Source organism: Nomascus leucogenys, chromosome 7b (assembly GCF_006542625.1).
Source record: "Nomascus leucogenys isolate Asia chromosome 7b, Asia_NLE_v1, whole genome shotgun sequence".
NCBI classification, from domain to species: Eukaryota; Metazoa; Chordata; class Mammalia; order Primates; family Hylobatidae; genus Nomascus; species Nomascus leucogenys.
This window is the reverse complement of record NC_044387.1, coordinates 47,041,818-47,064,262: the sequence shown is the minus strand read 5'-3', so window position 1 is coordinate 47,064,262 and position 22,445 is coordinate 47,041,818. Positions and strand designations below refer to the sequence as shown.

General features: G+C 45.3%; 1 protein-coding gene across 5 annotated transcripts in view; it reads right to left on the bottom strand.

The window, feature by feature from the left end:
* CLTCL1 (clathrin heavy chain like 1) overlaps positions 1–14,915 on the bottom strand; it is a 111,959-nt gene extending 97,044 nt beyond the window's left edge. For all 5 annotated transcript variants that reach the window (XM_030815870.1, XM_030815871.1, XM_030815872.1 and 2 more), the window contains exon 1: positions 14,744–14,915. In XM_030815870.1, coding sequence (XP_030671730.1) covers positions 14,744–14,785 — 42 coding nt within the window. In that variant the 5' untranslated portion in view covers positions 14,786–14,915. The remainder of the gene's footprint in view (positions 1–14,743) is intronic.
* Positions 14,916–22,445: the final 7,530 nt, after the last annotated feature.

Genomic DNA, 22,445 nt, shown 5'->3' with positions numbered 1-22,445 from the left:
GGCTACAGGACCACAAATCACTTCATCTCATCTTCCTGTTAACCCACTGAGACAAGCATCTCACACACACCTTACACTTGGGAAAAACAAAGTGTTGGGGTTAAGAAATCTTTCAGAAATTACAAAGCTGGGCCGGGTGCGGTGGCTCACGCTCGTAATCCCAGCACGTTGGGAGGCCGAGGCAGGCGGATCACGAGGTCAGGAGATCGAGACCACGGTGAAACCCCGTCTCTACTAAAAAAAAATACAAAAAATTAGCCGGGCGTGGTGGCGGGCGCCTGTAGTCCCAGCTACTTGGAGAGGCTGAGGCAGGAGAATGGCGTGAACCCAGGAGGTGGAGCTTGCAGTGAGCCGAGATTGCGCCACTGCACTCCAGCCTGGGCGACAGAGCGAGACTCCGTCTCAAAAAAAAAAAAAAAAGAAATTACAAAGCTGATTAATGATGGAGCTAGGTATAATAAAGCCTGTGTTCTGACCACAATACTGAGTTGTTTGAAATTCATATTCCATTTTAACACAGAAAAGATAAACTAAGTGGTGATTATGTTCCCAAATGAGTCCACCAAAACAAACAAAAAACACATATAACAGCAAAAAAACATTACTTCATAACTGTAGTGAAATAATTTTTTAAAAAATAGAACTTGCCAGTTGATATTGCCATTATTACAAGAAAGTCCCTTCATGTTACAACCTTGGGTCATAGCAAAGAAAATAATGCTAGGAGTGGTTTATTAAGGATAGGAAAAACCAAAGTATTTTTCCTGTTCTCACACATCACTCAACACAAGACTTCCAACGCCAGATGTGGTGGGGTTTCTCCAGCAGACACCACCTAGATATCCTACAATTTAATTCAATTCTGACAGTATCCACCTGGAAATAGTATCAGATCCCACAGGTTGAGGGCTCAGTCCCATAAGACTGACTCCACTTCAGACACTAATCGCAAGCCCCAGGCTGTGGCCTGTACTTCTGACCATCCAGCTATAAAGCAGGGTTCCCATGACCTTCTTCTTGGGTTTGACTAATTTGTTGGAGTGGCTAACAGAACTCAAGGAAACACGTTTCTCATTTATTACAAAGGATATTACAAAGGATACTGATGAACCGCCAGATGGAAGAGGCGCATAGAGAAAGGCACGAGGGGTATCCTTGCCTTTTTCAGCACACCGCTCTTCAGGAACCTCCATGTGTTCAGCTATCATGAAGTTCCCGACATCTATCTACACATCAGCATCACACTATTTTATTTATGGAGGTTTTGTAACATCTGGTAGGGCCTGCCGTCCTCAGCACTTGTTACTTTTGGAATTTTCTTAGGTATTATATTGCTTAACTTTTTTTGTAAGTCTAAAAAAAATTCCAGCCCCAAAATAAGAATATGGGGGTCATCTGTGGCAGGCGAAGTCATGAGACTGGATGGAAGCACCAAGAGAGACCGTGAAAAGTGAATGGCTTGGGAGCCCAGGGCACAGAGCCCCAAGACACACCAAGGCTTAGAAGGGAGGCAGAGGAGCAGCCCATGAAAATGGTCATAATTTACTTAAGTAAAGTTAACATATTTAAGTAAACCAAGAATAAAAGACAACAGAAGTCCCACAAGCGCAACCACTGATACTTAGTAAACCAGGAAACCACATTATCACAACCAAAGAAAACCTCCCAGTCTCACCACCTTTCTCACAAATGAGCCATGTTCAAACTCCATCATCCTCTCCTAGTTTAGTTCCCTGCTGGCTTATACAACAACATCCAAGGTCATAAATTCCTGGAGGACACAGATCAGATTAGTGGGGTTTTTGTTTTGTTTTGTTTTTGAGACGGAGTCTAGCTTTGTCCCCCAGGCTGGAGTGCAGTGGCGTGATCTCGGCTCACTGCGACATCCGCCTCCCGGGTCCAAGCGATTCTCCAGCTTCAGCCTCCTGGGTAGCTGGGATTACAGGCACTCACCACCATGCCCAGCTATTTTTTGTATTTTTAGTAGAGACGGGGTTTCACCATGTTGGCCAGGCTGCTCTTGAACTCCTGACCTGTGGTGATCCACCTGCCTTGGCCTCTCAAAGTGCTGGGATTACAGGCTTGAGCCGCTACAACTGGACAGATTAGTGTTATTTACTCTGTCGGCAATTAATAGAAAAATCCTGAAAAATAGAATAATACAAATGCCCTAGAAGTTACAATATTTATTTATTTATTTATTTATTTATTTATTTATTTATTTGAGACAGTCTCGCTGCGATGCCCATGCTGAAGCGCAATGGCACAATCTTCGGAAGGTTCACTGCAACCTCCGCTTCCCGAGTTCAAGCAATTCTCCTGCCTCACCCTCCTGAGTAGCTGGGACTACAGGCATGCGCCACCATACTCGGCTAATTTTTGTAATTTTTAGTAGAGACGGGGTTTCACCATATTGGCTAGGCTGGTCTCGAACTCCTGACCTCAAGTAATTTGCCTGCCTTGGCCTCCCAAAGTGCTAGGATTTACAATATTTATTAATAAAACAGAGGACAATGGGATTCCAGAAGATAAGACTGCTGCATTTGAGGTTTCCCCTCCAAATTCTACAACATTATCCATCAGATTTGTGAGCCCTTTGAAAAGAAAAACATGAATACCTGCAATCAATATGGGCTCACTAAGAAGTCATGCCAAACCAATCTAATTTTCTTGAAGCCAAGTAAATGTGATAGAATAAATCTTCATTTCAGCAAAGTATCTGGCTTACCTCTGCTGAGGTAGCCAAAGTAATTTTCACGGATAATCAGTCCCCCTACCCCAAGCCTTTTATCTGTGGCATGCTTATAGAATAGAGAGCTTTGCTTTGTGTTAGTTATTCATATTTACTTAATCTCTTGTTTCTTCTCAGAGTCAAATTCTTTTTGAATCTATCAAATCCATTTAGCACATAAAAGCCCAAACAATGTATGAAACAAAAGACTCTTGGAATGAGGTGGAAAAGCATGAGGTGAGCTTGTGTCCACAGCTGAACCGCACCTCAGTGGTGCTGGCCACATGGATCTCTGTCTGTCTGCTGCCAGGGCCCAGAGCTCTGACCTTAATCATCTGCTAGTCAATATTCTGAGTAATGACTCTAACCAAAGTCATATACAGGGACTGTTTTATCGGCTAAGGGTGTGCTTTGAGACTGTCAATATACTAGAGTAACAATCAGAATCTTAACAGATTTGAAAGGACTATGAAATTAAAAAGATAAATGTACACAAATAAAATACTACATTTGTGTTACGTATAAAAAAATAAGATCAAAGCTTGCTTCAAAAAGCAGCTCTAATACATAAAATGTCAACCAAATGCAATGCATAGGCCTTCTTTGGATGCTGATTCAAATAAACCAAATGTATAAAAAAGCATTTGAGACAAATAGAGAAACAACACTGACAAGATACTGGATGATACTGAGAAACTACTGATTTTTTTTTTCAGTGTGATGTTATTAGAGTTAAAAAATAAAGAATTCTTAGTGTATATCAATGGATGAATAGATAAGCAAAATGTGTTATACGCATGCAATAGGATTATTATTCAGCCTTAAAAAGGAAGGAAATTCTGACACATGCTACAACATGAATGAACCTTGAGGTCATTATGCAAAAAAAAAAAAAAAAAAAACCAAGGTCTGGTGAGGTGGCTCACGCCTGTAATCCCAGCACTTTGGGAGGCTGAGGCGGGTGGGTCGCTTGAGGTCAGGAGATCGAGACCAGCCTGGCCAACATGGTAAAACCCTGTCTCTACCAAAAATACAAAAATTAGCCAGGCATAGTGGTGGGCGCCTGTAATCCCAGCTACTTGGGAGGCGGAGGCAGGAGAATCACCTGAACCCAGGAGGTGGAGGTTGCAGTGTGCTGAGACTGTGCCACTGCACTCCAGCCTGGGCAACAGAGCGAGACTCCATCTCAAAAAAAAAAAAAAAAAAAAAAAAAAGACAGTCACACAAAAAGACAAATATTGTATGATTCCATTGATATTCCAGTATATAGAATAGACAACCTATAGAGACAAAAAGTAGATGGGGTTGGGGGGAGGAGTGTGAATGGGGAGTCATTTCTTAACAGGTATGGAGCACCCATTTTACAAGATGAAAAGAGTTTTGGGCTGGGCGCGGTGGCTCACACCTGTAATCCCAGCACTCTGGGGGGCCAAGGCGGGCGGATCATGAGGTCAGGAGATTGAGACCATCCTGGCTAACACAGTGAAACCCCGTCTCTACTAAAAAAAAATACAAAAAAATTAGCCAGGCATGGTGGCGGGTGCCTGTAGTCCCAGCTACTCAGGAGGCTGAGGCAGGAGAATGGCGTGAACCCGAGAGGCGGAGCTTGCAGTGAGCCGAGATGGCGCCACTGCACTCCAGCCTGGGCAACACAGCGAGACCCCGTCTCAAAAAAAAAAAAAAAAAAGAAAAGAGTTTTAGAGATGGATGGTGGTGATGGCTGCACAACAATTTGAATGTACTTAATATCGCTAAAGTGTACACCTAAAAATGGTTCAGATGATAAATTTCATGTTATGTATATTTTACCACAATTTTAAAACTTGGAAAAAAATAAAGAGTTCTCTCTTGGAGACACATCCTAAAGTGTTTAAGGATAAAACAAGATGTCTGGAATTAGCCTTGATAAAATTTGGCAGTGATTGGAGATGTAAGTAAAACAAAGCTGGCCATGTATTGGTAAGCAATCATTCTTGGTCTTGTCGACCTATCCGGATTTTCTGGCTTTAGCAGAATAGGATTGGATGCTCTCCAGACAGAGCAGTGCACTTAAGTGGGCCTGGGTTTTCTAAATTGTCATTTTGTTCTCAGTTTGGGGATCAATGTTGGGTTAATATGGTGACATTCTGATTTCAACTCCAAATATCAAGAATTGGTAACCCTGAATAATTTGTATCCAATCTCTTGAGCATAGTGGGTTCTTAAATAATAGTAGTTGAGTCAAGTTCCTTATCTAAGAGCATACATACACATGTACGGCATTTGAAAAAGGTAAAAGTCCCTCACAAATAAGACAGTGTTTTAACATCTGAGAAGAGTGGATCCAAAAATAAGATAAAGACTATTATAATCAGATTAAATTAAGATAGTAGTTCTCAAACAGGAGTGCTATTCTGCATTCTTCAGAAATGGGAAAAGGGCGGCCGGGCACGGTGGCTCACGCCTGTAATCCTAGCACTTTGGGAGGCTGAGGTGGGCAGACCATAAGGTCAAGAGATGGAGACCATCCTGGCCAATATGGTGAAACCCTGTCTCTACTAAAAATACAAAAATTAGCCAGGCATGGTGGCGTGCACCCATAGTCTCAGCGACTCGGGAGGCTGAGGCAGGAGAATTGCTTCAACCCAGGAGGCGGAGGCTGCAGTGAGCCAAGATTGCGCCACTGCACTCCAGCCTGGCGACAGAGAAAGACTCCGTCTCAAAAAAAAAAAAGAAAAAGGAAAAGAAATAGAAATAGGCAAGGGGTTCGGGCGCAGTGGCTCACACCTATAATCCCAGCACTTTGGGAGGCCAAAGTGGGTGGATCACTTGAGATCAGGAGTTCAAGACCAGCCTGGCCAACATGGTGAAACCCCGTCTCCACTAAAAATACAAAAATTAGCTGGGCCTGGTGGCATGTGCCTGTAATCCCAGCTGCTCAGGAGGCTGAGGCAGGAGAACCTGGGAGGTGGAGGCTGCAGCAAGCCAGGATCACTCCACTGCACTCCAGCCTGGGCGACAGAGTGAGACTCTGTCTCAAAAAAAAAAAAAAAAAAAAAAAAAAAAGGAAAGGAAAAAGAAAAAAAGAAATGGACAAGGGTAGTTTTAATAGTACAATGAGCGGGGAACTCATTCTGTACTCATTTAGTCAGGAATGCTCAATACAGGACAATCCCACAAAAATAACTTTTCCATCTAAGATGCCAGATACTACTGTGAGTTTTTCTCCATATGCAGGAACTAAGTCCCAGAGAAAAGTGATGTGCTGAAAAGCCAGGTTTTTTCTTTTTTTCCCTTTTTTTTTTTTTAGACAGAGTCTCACTCTGTCACCCAGGCTGCAGTGCAGTGGCACGATCTCGGCTCACTGCAACCTCTGCCTCCCGGGTTCAAGTGATTCTCCAGCCTCAGCCTCCCAAGTAGCTGGGACTACAGGTGCCTGCTACCACACCTGGCTAATTTTCATATTTTCAGTAGAGACGGGGTTTCGCCACATTGGCCAGATTGGTCTCAAACTCCTGACTTCAAGTGATCCACCCCCCTTGGCCTCCCAAAGTGCTGGGATTATAGGCGTGAGCCACAGCGCCTGGCCCAGGTTTTTTTTTTTTTCACTAGTTAGTAGAAATAACCAAGGATTCCTGATCCCTAGTATATTATTCTGATAGGTAACCTAGCTACACATTTTTAAAAAAATTTTCTTTCTTTTTTTCTTTCTTTTGAGACAGAGTCTTGCTCTGTCGCCAAGGCTGGAGTGCAGTGGTGCAATCTTGGCTCACTGCAAAGTCTGCCTCCCACACTCAAGCGATTCTCATGCCTCAGCCTCCCAAGTAGCTGGGAATACAGGTGTCCACCACTGCACCTGGCTAATTTCTATATTTTTAGTAGAGACAGGGTTTTACCACGTTGGCCAGGCTGGTCTTGAACTCCTGGTCTCAAGTGATCCACCTTCCTCAGCCTCCCAAAGTGCTGGGATTACAGGCATGCACCACTGCACTGGACCTTAGCTACACATTTAAAATGGCATATATAAGAGTTAACTAAAGAAAGGTAAAGAAGATGCTGTCTAATAATCCTTTTCAGCTCTCAAAGCGTGCAACTAAATCAATCAAAATTCAAATCTGACACTGGGCGCCAGACATTGTGGCTCATGCCTGTAATCCCAGCACTTTGGGAGGCCAAGGCAGGTAGATCACTGGAGGTCAGGAATTCGAGACCAGCCTGGTCAACATGGTGAAGCCCTGTCTCTACTAAAAATACGAAACTTAGCTGAGCATGGTGGCACACGCCTGTGGTCTCAGCTACTCAGGAAGCTGAGGAACGAGAATCGCTTGAACCTGGGAGGCAGAGGCTGGAGTGAGCCAAGATTGTGCCACTGCACTCCAGCCTGGGTGACAGAGACAGACCCTGTCTAAAAAAAAAAAAAAAAAAAAAAAAAAAAAAAAAAAAAAAAAAAAAAAAAAAAAAAAATCTGACACTGGGGAATATGCAAAAAGAAATTACTCATCTGATAGTCCTGTGGTTTCTATGTATAAGGGGCTTAAGGAAGATGTCTACCTGGGAGGACTACAACTGTGTTTATACAAGAGTATTAGTGAGAACATCAACTGCCTACATCAGTGAAGCCAGAATGCTTAAGTTGCACTGAACATCCCCATGTTTTCACAACTCTGTGGACACCAATATTTTTTCTTTCTGTATCTGTCTCCTTCCCAGTCTCACTCACTGCTTTATCCTTGTGCCTAGCATATGGATGGTAAACAAGCAGTAACACAAATTACTTGTTTCAGGGCAGTAAAATTTAGTTCATCTACAGTTTTTAAAACATATTTTGAGGGCCGGGCGCGGCAGCTCATGCCTGTAATCCCAGCACTTTGGGAGGCCGAGGCAGGTGGATCACCTGAGGTCAGGAGTTGGAGACCAGCCTGGCCAACATAATGAAACCCCATCTCTACAAAAATACAAAAATCAGCCAGGTGTGGTGGCGGGCACCTATAATCCCAGCTACTTGGGAGGCTGAAACAGGAGAATCACTTGAACACGGGAGGCGGAGGCTGCAGTGAGCCAAGATCACGCTATCGCATTCCAGCCTGGGCAACAAGGGTGAAACTCCGCTTCAAAAAAATAAATGGGCCAGGTGCAGTGGCTCACACCTGTAATCCCAGCACTTTGGGAGGCTGAGGTGGGCGGATCACGAGATCAAGAGATCAAGACCATCCTGGCCAGCATGGTGAAACCCCATCTCTACTAAAAATACAAAAATTAGCCAGGCATGGTGGCACGCACCTATAGTCCCAGCTACTCAGGAGGCTAAAGCCAGGAGAATCGCTCGAACTGGGGAGGCGGAGGCTGCAGTGAGCTCAGATCACGCCACTGCACTCCAGCCTGGTGGACAGAGCGAGACTCTGTCTCAAGAAAATTTTAAAAAACCACATATTTTATATTTGAAACTTATGCCGGGTGCGGTGGCTCAGGCCTGTAATCTCAGCACTTTGGGAGGCTGAGGCGGGCGGATCACGAGGTCAGAAGATCGAGACCATCCTGGCTAACATGGTGAAACCCCATCTCTACTAAAAATATAAAAAATTAGCCGGGTATGGTGACGGGTGCCTGTAGTCCCAGCTACTCAGGAGGCTGAGGCAGGAGAATGGCATGAACCCGGGAGGCAAAGGTTGCAGTGAGCTGAGATTGTGCCATGCACTCTAGCCTGGGAGACAGAAAGAGACTCTGTCTCAAAAAAAAAAAAAAAAAAAAAAAAGAAACTTACCAAAGAGCCTTTCCTAGCCTAAAGAGGGAGCTCTGTAAAGAAAGCCTGTAAAGAATGTTGACACTAAGGTCTTTTCCAGAACTTACATTCTAGGAGTAGGTTAGTTCAGGGATAGTTAACTATATTTATGTAATGCTTTACAGAACTTCTCTCAAATTACACTATTACAGGTTTTCTTCAACACCAGTGCACAAGACTCTATATTTATCCCAGTTAAATGTCAACTAGCTGGATTCCGGCCTGTCAAGATCTATCCGATTCTAATTTCGTCACTGAACTTTGCTATCCCAGCTTTGTGGCATCCTTCTTCAGCCTGCCAAGAGTGATGGTCATCTCCCTGGCATGGAGGCCAGCAGCAGGCCTCAAGAGAAGCGGAAGAAAATGCAGGAGAAGAGCCTGCAAACTCAGTAAAGTCTCAGTGAAGAAGCAAAGGAAGGAAAAATCAGACAGATTGCAGAAAGATTCCCCTTTAGAGAAGGGGGTGACAGGGTGCCAGCAACTACTACCCTAGGGAATACTGATAAACAACATGTCAGATAGATGCAGTGATCTGTCTGTGATCCTACGGGAGGATCTTCAGTGTGTTAAGTTATAAAAGCAAAGGGCAGAAGCATATTTAAAGCAGGATTCTTTTGAACATTTTTGGAAGGATATGGTGGCTTCGTTTATAGTGGTTTCCCCTGGGGAGAGACAGCCAGAGGCTGAACTGAAAGATTTTATTTCCCATCAGACTTGCCCCTGCAACAGAAATATGCGAGCGGAGAGGAACCTTGACTCAGATCCTCCTAGGACTTAATTCTCTCAACCCAACTAAAAAAGCACTGGTTTGTGCAGCTTAGGCATTCTGAACATTTAAATGTTCTATGGTGAAGATCTGTTTTTCCAAAGAGTCCCCATTCAAATTCATTTACTCTTTGGTCACCCACAATGCCACAGCGGTAGGCACTCCCACAAGGCTCACCCTCCCAGACACCCTGGCTGAGGTAGGTTACTCTCCTTGCTTTGTAAATAAACAAGTCAGAAGGCAACTAACTGGCCAGTATGTATTTCCAATACCAGGAGCAGTGGTAGGCCAATAGGCAAAATTTAACAGTTTACATGGTATCTTAAAATGACATTTTACACTGGGATGCAATAATTTTAGGACGCAATGAGCCAACTGCTGTCTTAGTACATCAAAAACCAATTCACAAAATGAGATAGCTACAAAATGGCAACATAAACCAAATATGGACTGGACTACTATGGGTACGTGTCCCCTTTTGGAGCATGACCCGCAGAAGCCTCTCTAGACACACACGGGTGTGTGTGGATGGGAACTGTTTTCAGTTCAAGCTCAATCTACACCTTCACAGTTTTACTTTCCCCCATCTTTCCTGAATGCTTAATATTGACTAACATGTAGAAGGCTGTTTCACCTGGGCTGTGTGTGAGACTCACCTGGGAAGGAATACCAAAGCTCCATGTCCACCACTCAGAGCTTTGGATTTAACATCCAGCAGAAATATGTTTAAAGCTGCAGGCCATTCTCACATGCAGCCTAGGTAGAGAAGCACTGATAAAGATCTTAACCATCTTTCTCCTACAATTCTAATGCTCAAGGTCTCTACACCTGTTTCAAACACCACCTCAGAGACACTTTGAGGGAACATGTTTACGTTTTCTGTGTATTGAGCTATGACACATTTCACAGCTTACAAACTTGGAGCTGCTTTTTTGATAAAGCTGGGGGGAATTACTTAGGGCTCAAGAAAATTTTTATGTCACCAAACTATTCAGCCATTCCTCTTCTGAATCAAGATGTCTTAAGTTCTCAGCCCATCCTCAGATATTACAAACAGCAATACCCTTCCAACGCTGGTATTTGAATATTTCTAAAAAGTTCAAATAGTAGCTCCCTGAGCTCACAATCCAGTAGAGAAAATGAACAGCTACAGTACCCTGGGAAGAGGGTCATTATGAGAGGAACCCCAAAGAGGCACAGAGAAAGAACTCCTAACTGACAAATCAGGGAGAGCTTCCAGAGACAGTGTCATTTCCACAGATACCAGAAGGCTCAGTAGGAGTCAGTGAGTAAAGAGGGGTGAGAGGAGAATGTGTTCTCGCAAGGACTCAAAGGGAGTGGCAGCAGAGTTGAGCAGGTGTTGGGCTGGGAAGAACAGCAAAGAGCACATGGGGATCAGCCTTTTCATGCCAGAGGAAACACGAAACCACTCCCTGAAGGACTTTAAGCAGATGCTCATCCTTGGAGAAGATCATGTTGCCTATGTGCTGGAGAATGGATTGCAGGAGGGCAAGACTGGAAGTAGAAGGACAAAGCTAGCATGACCATCAAGGTGGGGAAGGATGGCATAGTTTAGGGAAATGGTAGTCATGATGACAGTGGCAGAACGATGCCAAAAGTAAACCGGAGAAAGGGACAACAGGATGGGGAAAACATATCCCAGGCTCCTGGCTGGACACTGGACAAGATACACATCTGGGGAGAAAGGGAACCCCATTTCTGAACACCGTGTTTGAGGAACCTGCTGACCATTCCCTGGCCTTCTTCAGTAGGCAGCTGTCACAATGGCAGCAACAGCTCACAAGGACACAGTGCTTTACAGCAGTCCCCTCCTATCCGTGGTTTTTTTCACACTTTGTTACCTATAGTCTGAAAATATTAAATGTAAGACCCCAGAAATAAACAATTCATAAGTTTTAAATTGCATGCCATTCTGCAGAGTGATGAAATCTTGCACCGGCCCACCCAGGATGTGAATTATCCCTCTGCCCAGCATATCCACGCTGTACACACTGCCAGCCCATTAGTCACTTAGTACCGGTCAGTTACCAGGTTGGCTGTTGCAGCATCACAGAGTTTGTGTTCAAGTAACCCTTAATTTACTTAATAATGGCCCCAAAATCCAGCAGTAGTGATGCTGGCATATTGTTATTATTGTTCTGTTTTATTATTAGTTATCATTGTTAATCTCTTACTGTGCTTAATATAAATTCAGCTTTATCATACATATGTATGCATAGGAAAAAAAGTATATAAAGGGTTCAGAACAATCTGCAGTTTCAGGCATCCTCTGGGGGTCTTAGAACATATTCCCCATGGGTAAATCGGGACTACTGTATTATGTACCAGTTATTGTTTAATGCTTTACATTTATTAACTCAAAACTTCACAACTACCTTGTGAGATAAGAAGTATACCTTTTATCCTTATTTTATAGATGAAGATATAGAAGCATAAAAAAGCTATAAACATTGCCCTAAATCACACAGCCAGTAAGTGCCTGAGTCCACATTTAGTGCCTTCAGTTTGGCCTCAGTTTGTGCTCTTAACCAGGACCTGCTACTGCCTCTCACACACACAGCAGTGAAACTGTGAAAAGACTCGGATGGCTTGGGAACATCAAGCTTATGGGAATAGATAAAATCACCAGCAGCATGTCCTGAATGAAAAAGTAGAGGGGCTCAAGACAGATTCTAAGCTTATGCACAAGAGCCACCCACGGGGCAGTGGGTGTGGGCAGAGAGGAAGGAGAAACCCTGGGAAACTGTGGGACCAAAAACAGTAGAGAAAAGACCCTCAGGAGGCAGTAAAGTGCAGCATCCAATGTGGCTGGACATCACAGAAGATGCGTGTGGTGTGATGGGCTTTATCTCATCTATCTCATCGCATCTTATTTTTTGAAATGGAGTCTCGGTCTGTTACCCAGGCTGGAGAGCAGTGACATGATTTTGGCTCACTGCAACCTCTGCCTCCCGGGTTCAAGAGATTCTCCCGCCTCAGCCTCCTGAGTAGCTGGGACTACAGGTGCGTGCCAACACGACCGGCTAATACCGTGTTTTTAGTAGAGACAAGGTTTCACCATGTTGGCCAGGCTGGTTTCGAACTCCTGATCTCAGGTGATCCACCCATCTCGGCCTCCCAAAGTGGTGGGATTACAGGTGTGAGCCACCATGCTCGGCCTGATTTTATTTTTTACAGCAAAGATTAGCCAACTGCAGCCTGCTTTTGTATGGCTAAACTAAAAATCGTTTTCATATTTTTAGAAGGTTAAAAATGTAAGAATATGGGACAGAGACAGAATGTGGCCCTTACAAAAAAGCCTGCAGGATGACTTGTAACCTTGGCAAAAACAGATTTAGGGGAAAAAATGGGGACATAAGCCAGACTGCAGGTTACTGGGGAACATAAAAATAATGAGGCGCTAAAGCAGCTCTTTCATGACATCCGGCTATGAGAGAAGAGCTTTGTGGGGACAAGAGCTGGGGAAGAAGTTTGCTGGTCGTACAGATGGAAGAGAGGTGAGCATTGCCCAACACAAACAGGAAGAAACCACAAGAAGAAAGGATGAAAATACAGGAAAGGGAGGCTATGACTGAACAAGGCTCCCTTATAGGGAAGAAGGATACCAGATCCAGAGCATAGACAAGAAAAGACACCTACTTTCGAGGTAACAGGAAGGCAGGAAAGGGTGGCTGCAGACAAACATCTAAGTCTGCAGCCATAAAGGTGAGAAACATCCCAGTTATGGCTTCAGTTTTCTCCAAGTCATCTGCTTGTTGCAAGGCAGGAGTGGTAGGATCAGGGATTTAAGGAACAGGCTGAAGTTTTGAAATGTCTGCAGTGAAGGCAGTGTGTGCTGACTCAGTGTGTGCTCTACAGAATGCAGAGCAGCCTCAAAGACCCAAGTCAGTGTTGGAGACCACAAACCACAGACTTTCATTCACGTGGCTGCCCACCACAAGCCACAAGCATTTTCCAGATAATGGAACACATCAACTCTGACGGACATTACAAATCCTGATGGACATCAGAAACTCTGACGGACACCTAAAATGCCTTGTTGCTTTCTTGCCCTTTGAAAAGCACATATTTAGATAGTGGTTAAGCACAGGCATTGGAGTCAGACCTGGGTTAGAACTCAAGTTTTGTCACTTACTAGCCATGTAACTTTAGCTGAATGAATTAGAATATTAACCTCGGTGACCCATGGTAGAAAAAGGATATCACTATCTGCCTCAGTTATCATGAGGATTAAATTAAATGAGATTTATAAAATACAATAGTCTAGTGAGTGGCAAGAGAAACGGCTCAGTAAATGATAACTACATCATCATCATTATTATGAGCAGCAGCAGTATTTTGCTACCTCAACATGACTGGCGCTGGCTCAGCTTAGTGGCAGAATGAAGCCCGGACAGATGTCAGGGCACTCCCACCTCCATACAACTTCCACTGTGTCACTAACCAAGTGACCCTGGCAGGATCCTCTGGATATCAAGTTTCCAGTCTGCAGAATGAGGGGACTGGACTGCACTACACAGTTCCCAAGGCCTTTCCCGTCTGCATCTAGGGCTAACAGTGCTCTGCACTATGAAAATAGGAACTTTCAAGCAAGCACGTTCCTCGATGTAGTCAAAAAGACTTGAGTCTGAATCCTGTTCTTAGTGAATGAAGATGAGTTCTTTAACACTTTTGAGACACGGTTTCCTCATCTAGAAAAGAGTAAGCGAATCGCAACGAATGGGAGTGTGATGATTTAACACAGAGCATTCAGGGAGGAGCTGCTGGCGATCCCTCCTCTGCCGCACCTCCCCGGGTAAACGTGGGGACCAGCACCGCTCCCGGGCAGACCCGCCAGCGGCCCGCATGACGCCCGATCTGAGCCTTTGCTCAAAGCAGGGGGCCAGTCCTTATGTTCCTGAACACAAACAAACGGAGAACAAACTGGGACCTTATTAAAAAGGCAGGCTTTGGGGGTGTTACTGCATTGAAAAGCCCTATTTAGGCTTGGCCCTGAGAAATTTTTCTCTTGGGTCACGCATGTTCACGGTCCTGCCAGGCGAAGCCGCCCTGGGGACGAAAACCGAGCACAGAGGCAAACTCAGGGGCGAATAAGGACCGCAGGGCGCCAAGGGGGGGCGTGGAGCTGTGGGATCGGCGCGGCCCTCGGGTTGCCCTGCCTGCAGCGGGTATCTCTGTGCCTCCTCGCGGGCACTGAGTGGGGCGTCCCAGGGGGCGTTCGCTTCCACCCGCACCGTTCCCCAGCCGGCCCCGCCGGTAACGGGCTTCGGCGACGGCATCCGAGCGGGTCCTCACGAGCGGCCGCCGCGCCCGGGACCCCGCAGCCCCAGCCCAGGTGGGAGGTCGGAAGTCGGCGCGGCCAGCTGGGCAGCGGCTCAGCGGGGCTGGCGGCGCGGGGTCAAGCCCAGGAGGCCGGCCCGGCGAAGGCGCGGCTGACAGGGCGGCCCCCCGGCCCGCCGGGCCTCACCTGGAAGTGCTCCTGAAAGCGAATAGGGAGGATCTGCGCCATGGCTGGTGAGGGACCTCGGCGGCGGCAGCGGCAGCGGCAGGGATGACCACCGACCCCTCGCGCGTGCTGACCGTTGGCGACGGCGCAGGCGCAGTACCCCGGGCTCCCGGTCCCGGCCCCCGCCCTCCTCCCAGACCGCGCCCCGGCCCGCACCCACTCCCCCGCCCCCACCCCGTCCCCCGCCCCTGTGCGGATCCCTCCGCCCGCTCCGAGGGTCCGCGGAAAGTAGTCCCGCGCGCCCGCTGCCCTGACGCGGTGTGTGCCAGCTACCCGAGTGAAAGGTTTTCGGGGGATTAAGCCTGACGGGGTCTGCGGCGGCCCTTGTCCAGCGCCTTCCACATGTGGAGCGGGCCAGTGGTGCTAGTTCTGCCGCCAACTCTGGACGGTTGAGTTCAGGGCCACTTTTTACTCAGGCACGGATGTGACAGAAACATGGAAAAGGGTCTTGGAAGAACTACATGTGCCGTATAACGAACGACCTTTTGGTCTGAGGAGGACCGTGTATATGACGGTGGTCCCATAACATGATAACGGAGCTGGAAACTTCCTGTCCTCTGGTGAGGGCTTAGCTAAGGACATTTCCTCTCCTGTATTTGGAGATACCGTACAGGTGTGTCATTACGGTGCCAGCGGAATAACGCACTTCACACGCGGTGCGGGTTTGCGGCCTAGCAGCAGCGTACCGCATCAGCTGCCTAGTTGTGTAGTGGCTGTGCCATCTGAGTTTGTGTAAGTCACCTTGTGATGATCCCACAACCGAGACGCATGTCTCAGAATGCATGGATGCATGGGACGCGTGACTGTATGTGTTACAGACGTGTTTCGGCGTGAGGCTCGGCCCCTGCTCCTTTAGGAAACATCTTTCCTGGCTCATGCGGTTTCTAGAGAACACTGTGTTGGAATATCAATGTTGAGAGTCAGCGAGGTTCATCTAGCAGCAGATGACCAGCCCCAGGCCAGTGAGGATCACCCAGAGTGCCCGTGGCTGCACGACAGTAGTAGCAGGTGGAAGCTGGAGCCCACACCTGGTTTGCCCAGCAGCCAGTCGTTTTTCCGAGGCACGGTTGGCTGATGTTTTGCATACAGATGATTCAGCTGCATAAAAGATGTCTGTCAGGAAAGGGAAGCCCTTGGCATTCAGCATAGGCACTCCCTACGGTGTAATCGATAGCCGTCTCTGCTGCTTCCCATATTGCTCACTGGTAATTTTAAGAAATGAACGGCCCACCTTGAATAAGACAAGGATGGTGCAATTATTTGCGCAACGGCTTGACCATCTAGTAGCCAAAAATATGTTAAGGAATAGAACAGACTGTTCACTTTCAAATTAAATCTCTTTTCCAGTATTAGCCAAGACCTCTGCAGCCTGCCCTTTCTAAAATCCATGTGGCCTCATCCGCTAAATATAGAGCTGGGTTTTGCCGTGGTTAGTACTACATTTCCCAAATCTCTTTATTTTGGCGATGCTGCCTGTGACTCCAAGTACCCTTTGCCCAAAACATTATATAAATCTTTTAGTAATTAATACCATCACTCCCTAAATCACCTTCCCCAGGGCTTTTTGGGGATTAAAACTAAAAGTTTATATCCTAAAAGAAAGAATTTAAGAAAATTGTAGTTAAGCAAAGTGACAGGATTCTTAATAAGTCGGGACCTCAAGTGGGGATTAAGTTTCAACATTAATTTTAGAGGAGACACAAATCTTTCTGTCTCTTCAAACCATAGAAGAGACAGAAAGCACAACAGTTATTTGAATAGACAGAAGTGAATATAAGTAATAGTTACAGTTAACAGGAAATAAAGTTGTTAATATACTTGTAAAAAAACTAAATGTTCTGACTTGAAAGGGACTTTAATATTCTCACCACTTGTAGGTAACTTGCTAAGTAACCCTAAAAAAAACCTTTCAATTCTTTTTTTTTTTTTTTTTTTTTTTTTTGAGACAGAGTCTCGCTCTGTCGCCCAGGCTGGTGTGCAGTGGCACGATCTCTGCTCACTGCAACCTCTGCCTCTCAGGTTCAAGCCATTCTCCTGCCTCAGCCTCCCAAGTAGCTGGGACTACAGGCGCACGCCACTGCACCTGGCTTATTTGTCATTTTTAGTAGAGACAGGGTCTCACCATGTTGACCAGGCTGGTCTCAAACTCCTGGCCTCAGGTGATCCATCCACCTAGGCCTCCCAAAGTGCTGGGATTACAGGCGTGAGCCACCAAGTCTGGCCCGGGATTAAGTTTCAACATTAATTTTGAAGGGGACACAAACCTTCAAACCACAGAAGAGAGAGAAAGTGCATCAGTTATTTAAACAGAGGGAACTGAATATAAACAACAATTAACAGGAAGTAAAGTTAACTTAATAAAAGGAAAATCCCAAGATATGGAGGTACAAACATGGGACACAGCTACCGCCCCTAGAGCTCAAAGATGAAAGAGAAGCTGGAATTATTACAGCTTAAAGGAAGGGCTTGCAGAGCTGGAATTCAGATCTCTGAGGTGTGTTGACCAGCTGGGGCTGGGGTCATTGAGCCCAGAGGAGAGATCCCATGGGGATGGGACCCAGACCTCTGAGGAGGGTCCCTATGGGACTTAGACACACACTATGGATGAGGGGTGGCTGTGGAGCTGGGAGTAAGCCCTCTAAAGAGGGCACTGGGAGACTCTCACCCAGATGTCTAAGGAGAAGGCATACTGAGGCTGGTTCTGCAAGTCTTGGAAAAACTTCAAACTGGATTCAGCTTCTTCTGTGAGAAGAATGTGCTACTCCCTTGTTGAAGAAGCCTAGCTGGGGTGATGCTCACAGGAAGCGACCCTGTGGTCTCCCTCTATCAACCTATCGGCTTAGTCTAATGGGGAATATTAGATCAGATCTTCTTTGTTTGCCAGTGAGAAATATGTTTTTTAGAGTCTCAGCCCTGGCATCAGAAGCAGTTTCTAGAGGTGGGAAGGGAGAATAGAGCTGAAAGACATTATTTAATAACTGGTACAAGAAACAACATGTTATAGCTAAATTCCAATTCCCATGGGACTTTCCTATAGGTGGAATTGAAAAGTCTATGGAGGCCTATAATCACAGCGCTTTGGGAGGCTGAGGCAGGAGGATTGCTTGAGCCCAGGAGTTCAAGACCAGCCTGGTCAACCCCATCTCTTCAAAAAAATTTAAAAATTAGCAGGGCATGGTGATGCATGTCTATAGGCCTAGTTGGGAGGCTGCAACAGGAGGATCACTTGAGCCCATGAGCTCAAAGTTACAGTAAGCTATGATCGTACCACTATACTCCAGCCTGGGCAACAGAGAAAGACCCTGTCTTTAAAAAAGAAAAAGTCAATGGAGGACTTTAGTTTTCAGACAGCTTCAGAGAACTAAAAAGGCAGTGAATAATTATGAGGCCAATATCAGAGAGAAAGGACATGAGAGAGATGAGTGGTTTGTGGCTGCTTTTTCTTGAAAGCCATCTGCCAATTCCGGATGAATGTTTGAGACACTAGGACTCTGAGCAGCACTTTTAACACTCTCATTGCCCTAGGATGACAAAATTTAGAGGCTTGGTACCACCAAGGAGGTATCCCACTGTACTGTTTTGGGACAAGTTGTTTGGGACTCCATTCAAATCATGTCAGTTCTTGCCAGCAGCAAATGTAAATTTTCTCTGGGAATGATAACCTCATCCATGGTCTCAAATTACTTCTACAATTGTTCACATGCAGTATTCAACACTGAATCAAAAATAAGTAGGCATCCAAGGAGAAAAGACAAAATGATTGCAAAAAACAAAAGCAAGCCTGGACAACATAGTGACACCCTGTTTCTAAAAAACTAATAATAATAATAATAATTAGCTGAGCATGCACCTCCAGAGTCTGAGGCAGGAGGACGGCTTGAGACCAGGAGGTCAAGGCTGCAGTGAGCCAAGATCACACCACTGCACTCTAGCCTCAGTGACAGAATGAGGCCCTGTATCTGAAACAAAAACAAGAACAATAACAGACAAGTGAGCTCTAGGGGATCAAAAAATGGAGTTTTCACAAAGACTTTTAAATAATTATGCTTAATATGGTTAAGTGGATAAAAGACAAGGTTAAGAATTTTATCACAAGCCTGTAAATTATAAAGAACCAAATAGAAATTCTAGAACTGAAATAACTGAAATTGTGAAAATTTAACACATAGTGTTAGCATATTATACACCTCTGAAAAGAGAAAGCTAGTGATGGTAGAGTTAAGTCAGAAGAGTATATCTAAATTAAAGCACAGAGATAAACGGACAGAAAATAAAGCATATGAATAAATTAGATATAGAGGACACATTTAGAGGTCTAACATACAGGTAACTGAAGTCCTAGAAGTATAGAGAAAGAGACAGAAGCAATATCTAAAGAGATAATGGCTTAGGGTTTGAAAATTGATGAAGGGTATCAATCTTCAATTTCCAGAAGCATTACAGATTTTAACTGGAATGTGTAAATTAAGGCAAAATATACTTAGGCATATCATAATGAAATAGCTCAAAACCAGGGGAAAAAAACCTAAAAGAAGCCAGAGGGAAAACAATGGATTACTTTCTAGGGAGAGATAATTAAGCTTAACTACTGGCTTCTCAAACAATGAAGCAGAACACAGAATAATCATATCTTCAAAGTGGTCAAATAAAATAATGAGGTTGAAACTGGAAAAGTTCCCTTGTCCCCCTTGCAGGGCGTGCGATGGGGGTGTAGCTCGCTTCTTCAGTGCCTCACTGCTCAAACCTCGAGGGGAGCATATGGACGGACAGGCTGTAGGGCTCCAACCCCACAACAGTGTCTAGGGGTGAATGTTTACAGCTCCTGAAGCCCCAGTGGGCGTGTGTTACAGGGTGCTCTTTTAGTTTTGCCTCTATAGGCGACTTGTGTTAACCAGCTCAATTAGTCCCTCTACTTGTCACGTGGACAGAGGGCTTTCTGTATCCTGGGTTCTCGCCTTGGTGTACCAGAAGAATCAGATCACACCTGGGCTTGGAGAATGAGTGCAAGGTTTTATTGAGTGGAAGTAGCTCTTAGCGGAAGCTGAAAGGGAAGTCAGAAGGGGATGTAGTGGGAAGGATTTTCCCTGGAGTTGCGCTGCTCACCAGCCCTGGGCTCTCCTCCAACTGCCCCAGCCAAACTCCTCGTTGTTCAGCTTCACCAGCGTGCTGGTTCCTGTCAGTGCCTTCCTCTGGATGTCCAGCTACCTGTGTGTCGATCCCCTCCCCTCAACGTCCAGCCACCTGTGTGTCTGCCAGCTAGGGTCTCTGGGGGTTTTTATAGGCACAGGATGGGGGCCTGGCAGGCCAGGATGGTCTTGAGAAACACAGCATTTGGGCAGAAAATGCCTGTCCTCACCTAGGTCCGTAGGGGGTGGAGCCCTAGCCAGGGGCCACGCCCTCCTCTACCCAGCACTTCCCTTCCCCTTTTCCATAGCATTTAAAGGGACCACATCCTTCTCTACCCAGCACTTCCATGTCAACATTAGGCTGGGCACGGTGACTAATGCCTATAATCCCAGTACTCTGGGAGGCCAAGGTGGGCAGATCACTTGAGGTCAGGAGTTCGAGACCAGCCTGGCCAACATGGCTAAACCCCATCTGTGCCAAAACCCTGTCTCTACTAAAAATACAAAAATTACCTGGGTATGGTGGTGCATGCCTGTAGCCCCAGCTACTCAGGAGGCTGAGGCAGGAGAATTGCTTGAACCCGGGAGGCGGAGATTGCAGTGAGCTGAGATGGCACTACTTCACTCCAGCCTGGGCAACAAGAGTGAGACTCTGTCTCAAAAAAGAAAAGGGAAGGGAAAGGAAGAGAGAAGGGAAGGGAGGAAGGGAAGAAAGGAAAGGAAAGGAAAGGAAGAAGATAAGAAGGGAAGGGAAGGGAAAATAAAGAAAATAATGACACTGGCAGACAAACAAGATCTGAGAAAATTTGTTACCAAAAGATCTAAACTAAAGGAAATACTAATGGGTTTTTATCAGGTAAAAATAAAATGTTCTCAAGTGGAAGCTCAGAGATATAGAATGGATAAAATTCAACAAAAAGGATATATTGGTAAATCTAAATGAAAGTTAACTGCATGACACAAAAATAATAAAGCCTTCTGGGATTAAAAATATGTCAGAATTTAGGCCGGGCACGGTGGCTCACGCCTGTAATCCCAGCACTTTGGGAGGCCGAGGCGGGTGGATCACGAGGTCAGGAGATTGAGACCATCCTGGCTAACACGGTGAAACCCCATCTCTACTATAAATACAAAAAATTAGCCAGGCGTTGTGGCAGGTGCCTGTAGTCCCAGCTGCTCGGGAGGCTGCGGCAGGAGAATGGCGTGAACCCCAGAGGCAGAGCTTGCAGTGAGCCAAGATCGTGCCACTGCACTCTAGTCTGGGCAACAGAGCGAAACTCTGTCTCAAAAAAAAAAAAAAAAGTCAGAATTTAAATATATAAAATCTATAGTAAGTCAGAACTGGGGTAATCCAGGCATCATCTGAGAAAGGGGTATAAAAAAGGTTAGATTTGTAGTTGATTGAATAATTGGTCCCAAGTCTTAAGGCCTTGTAGGAGTTCTATTCCTCTACACTCTTGCCATGGCTTTGTGGTGGATTGACCGTGCTTCTTCACCCCTTGGTTCCAGGTTTCACCCTGTGCCTCGCTTCAGCTCATTGGATGTTAGAAGTGTGATACGAGCAGAAATTTAACTGTTCCACATTGTTTGGATTGTACTCTTGCACTTCTGTTGTGTCCGTGAGTACAATTTGTCCCCCCTAGCCATTGCCTTTTGAGCTTGGAGCTCAGGATGGCATGTATAAAGTAGATCTCAGCCCAGTCTGCATCTTGGATGCAAGATTAGCTAAGATTGGCCAAACTCCAACTGAACCACTGACCTGTGAGTGAGAAAAAATAAGTAAATGAGATTATAAACTACAGAGATGTTGAGGTTGTTTGTTATGTGAAAATAAGAAATTCAAAATCAAAGTGGCTGGAACTTTAAATTATTTTGAACCTTAAAGAAATGTGGTTATGAGGCCCAAGTCATATGACAGACAGCTGTAACCCAGGCAGCTGTAACCTCTGTTCTTGTAATTATGATTAGCTTTTTCTTTACCTACATTGTTTTATAAAATGTTGTAAAAGACTAAAGGATGCCGGAGAAGACCCTTTCCCTCTTAACTGTTGGTCTTCATTATAGATTAGCTTCCTTCTTTCTTCTCTTACACAGTGACCTGACAACTATCACATTGTCTAAAATAAAATGTTAAATATACTCCTATACTCCTTTAAATTGGGAAGGAAGAAAGCTATAACTAATAAAATTGCAGTAACTCATAAACTACCCTTGTATGAAAAATGTAATTCTGTTAAATTTCTTTGTTTGCTGCCTATGTAAGTAAGACCATAACTTTTCAGCTTTAGATCACTGACCCCATTCCTTTGGGGTCTGTATTTCTGGATATTCATCCTCAACTTTGTGCTTGAATAAACTCTTAAACTGGATCCTGATGCTTTAAATTATTTCAGGTTGACATACTAGTGACCCAGATGGGACCTGAAGTTAGCTTCTGCCACTGACTCCTGCTGTTTTTCTAACAGATAGGTGGCACCAGTACAGACTGTTGCTGGGGTTTATGGGAGCCCTAAGTGAGACCCCTCTTGCATTTTGAA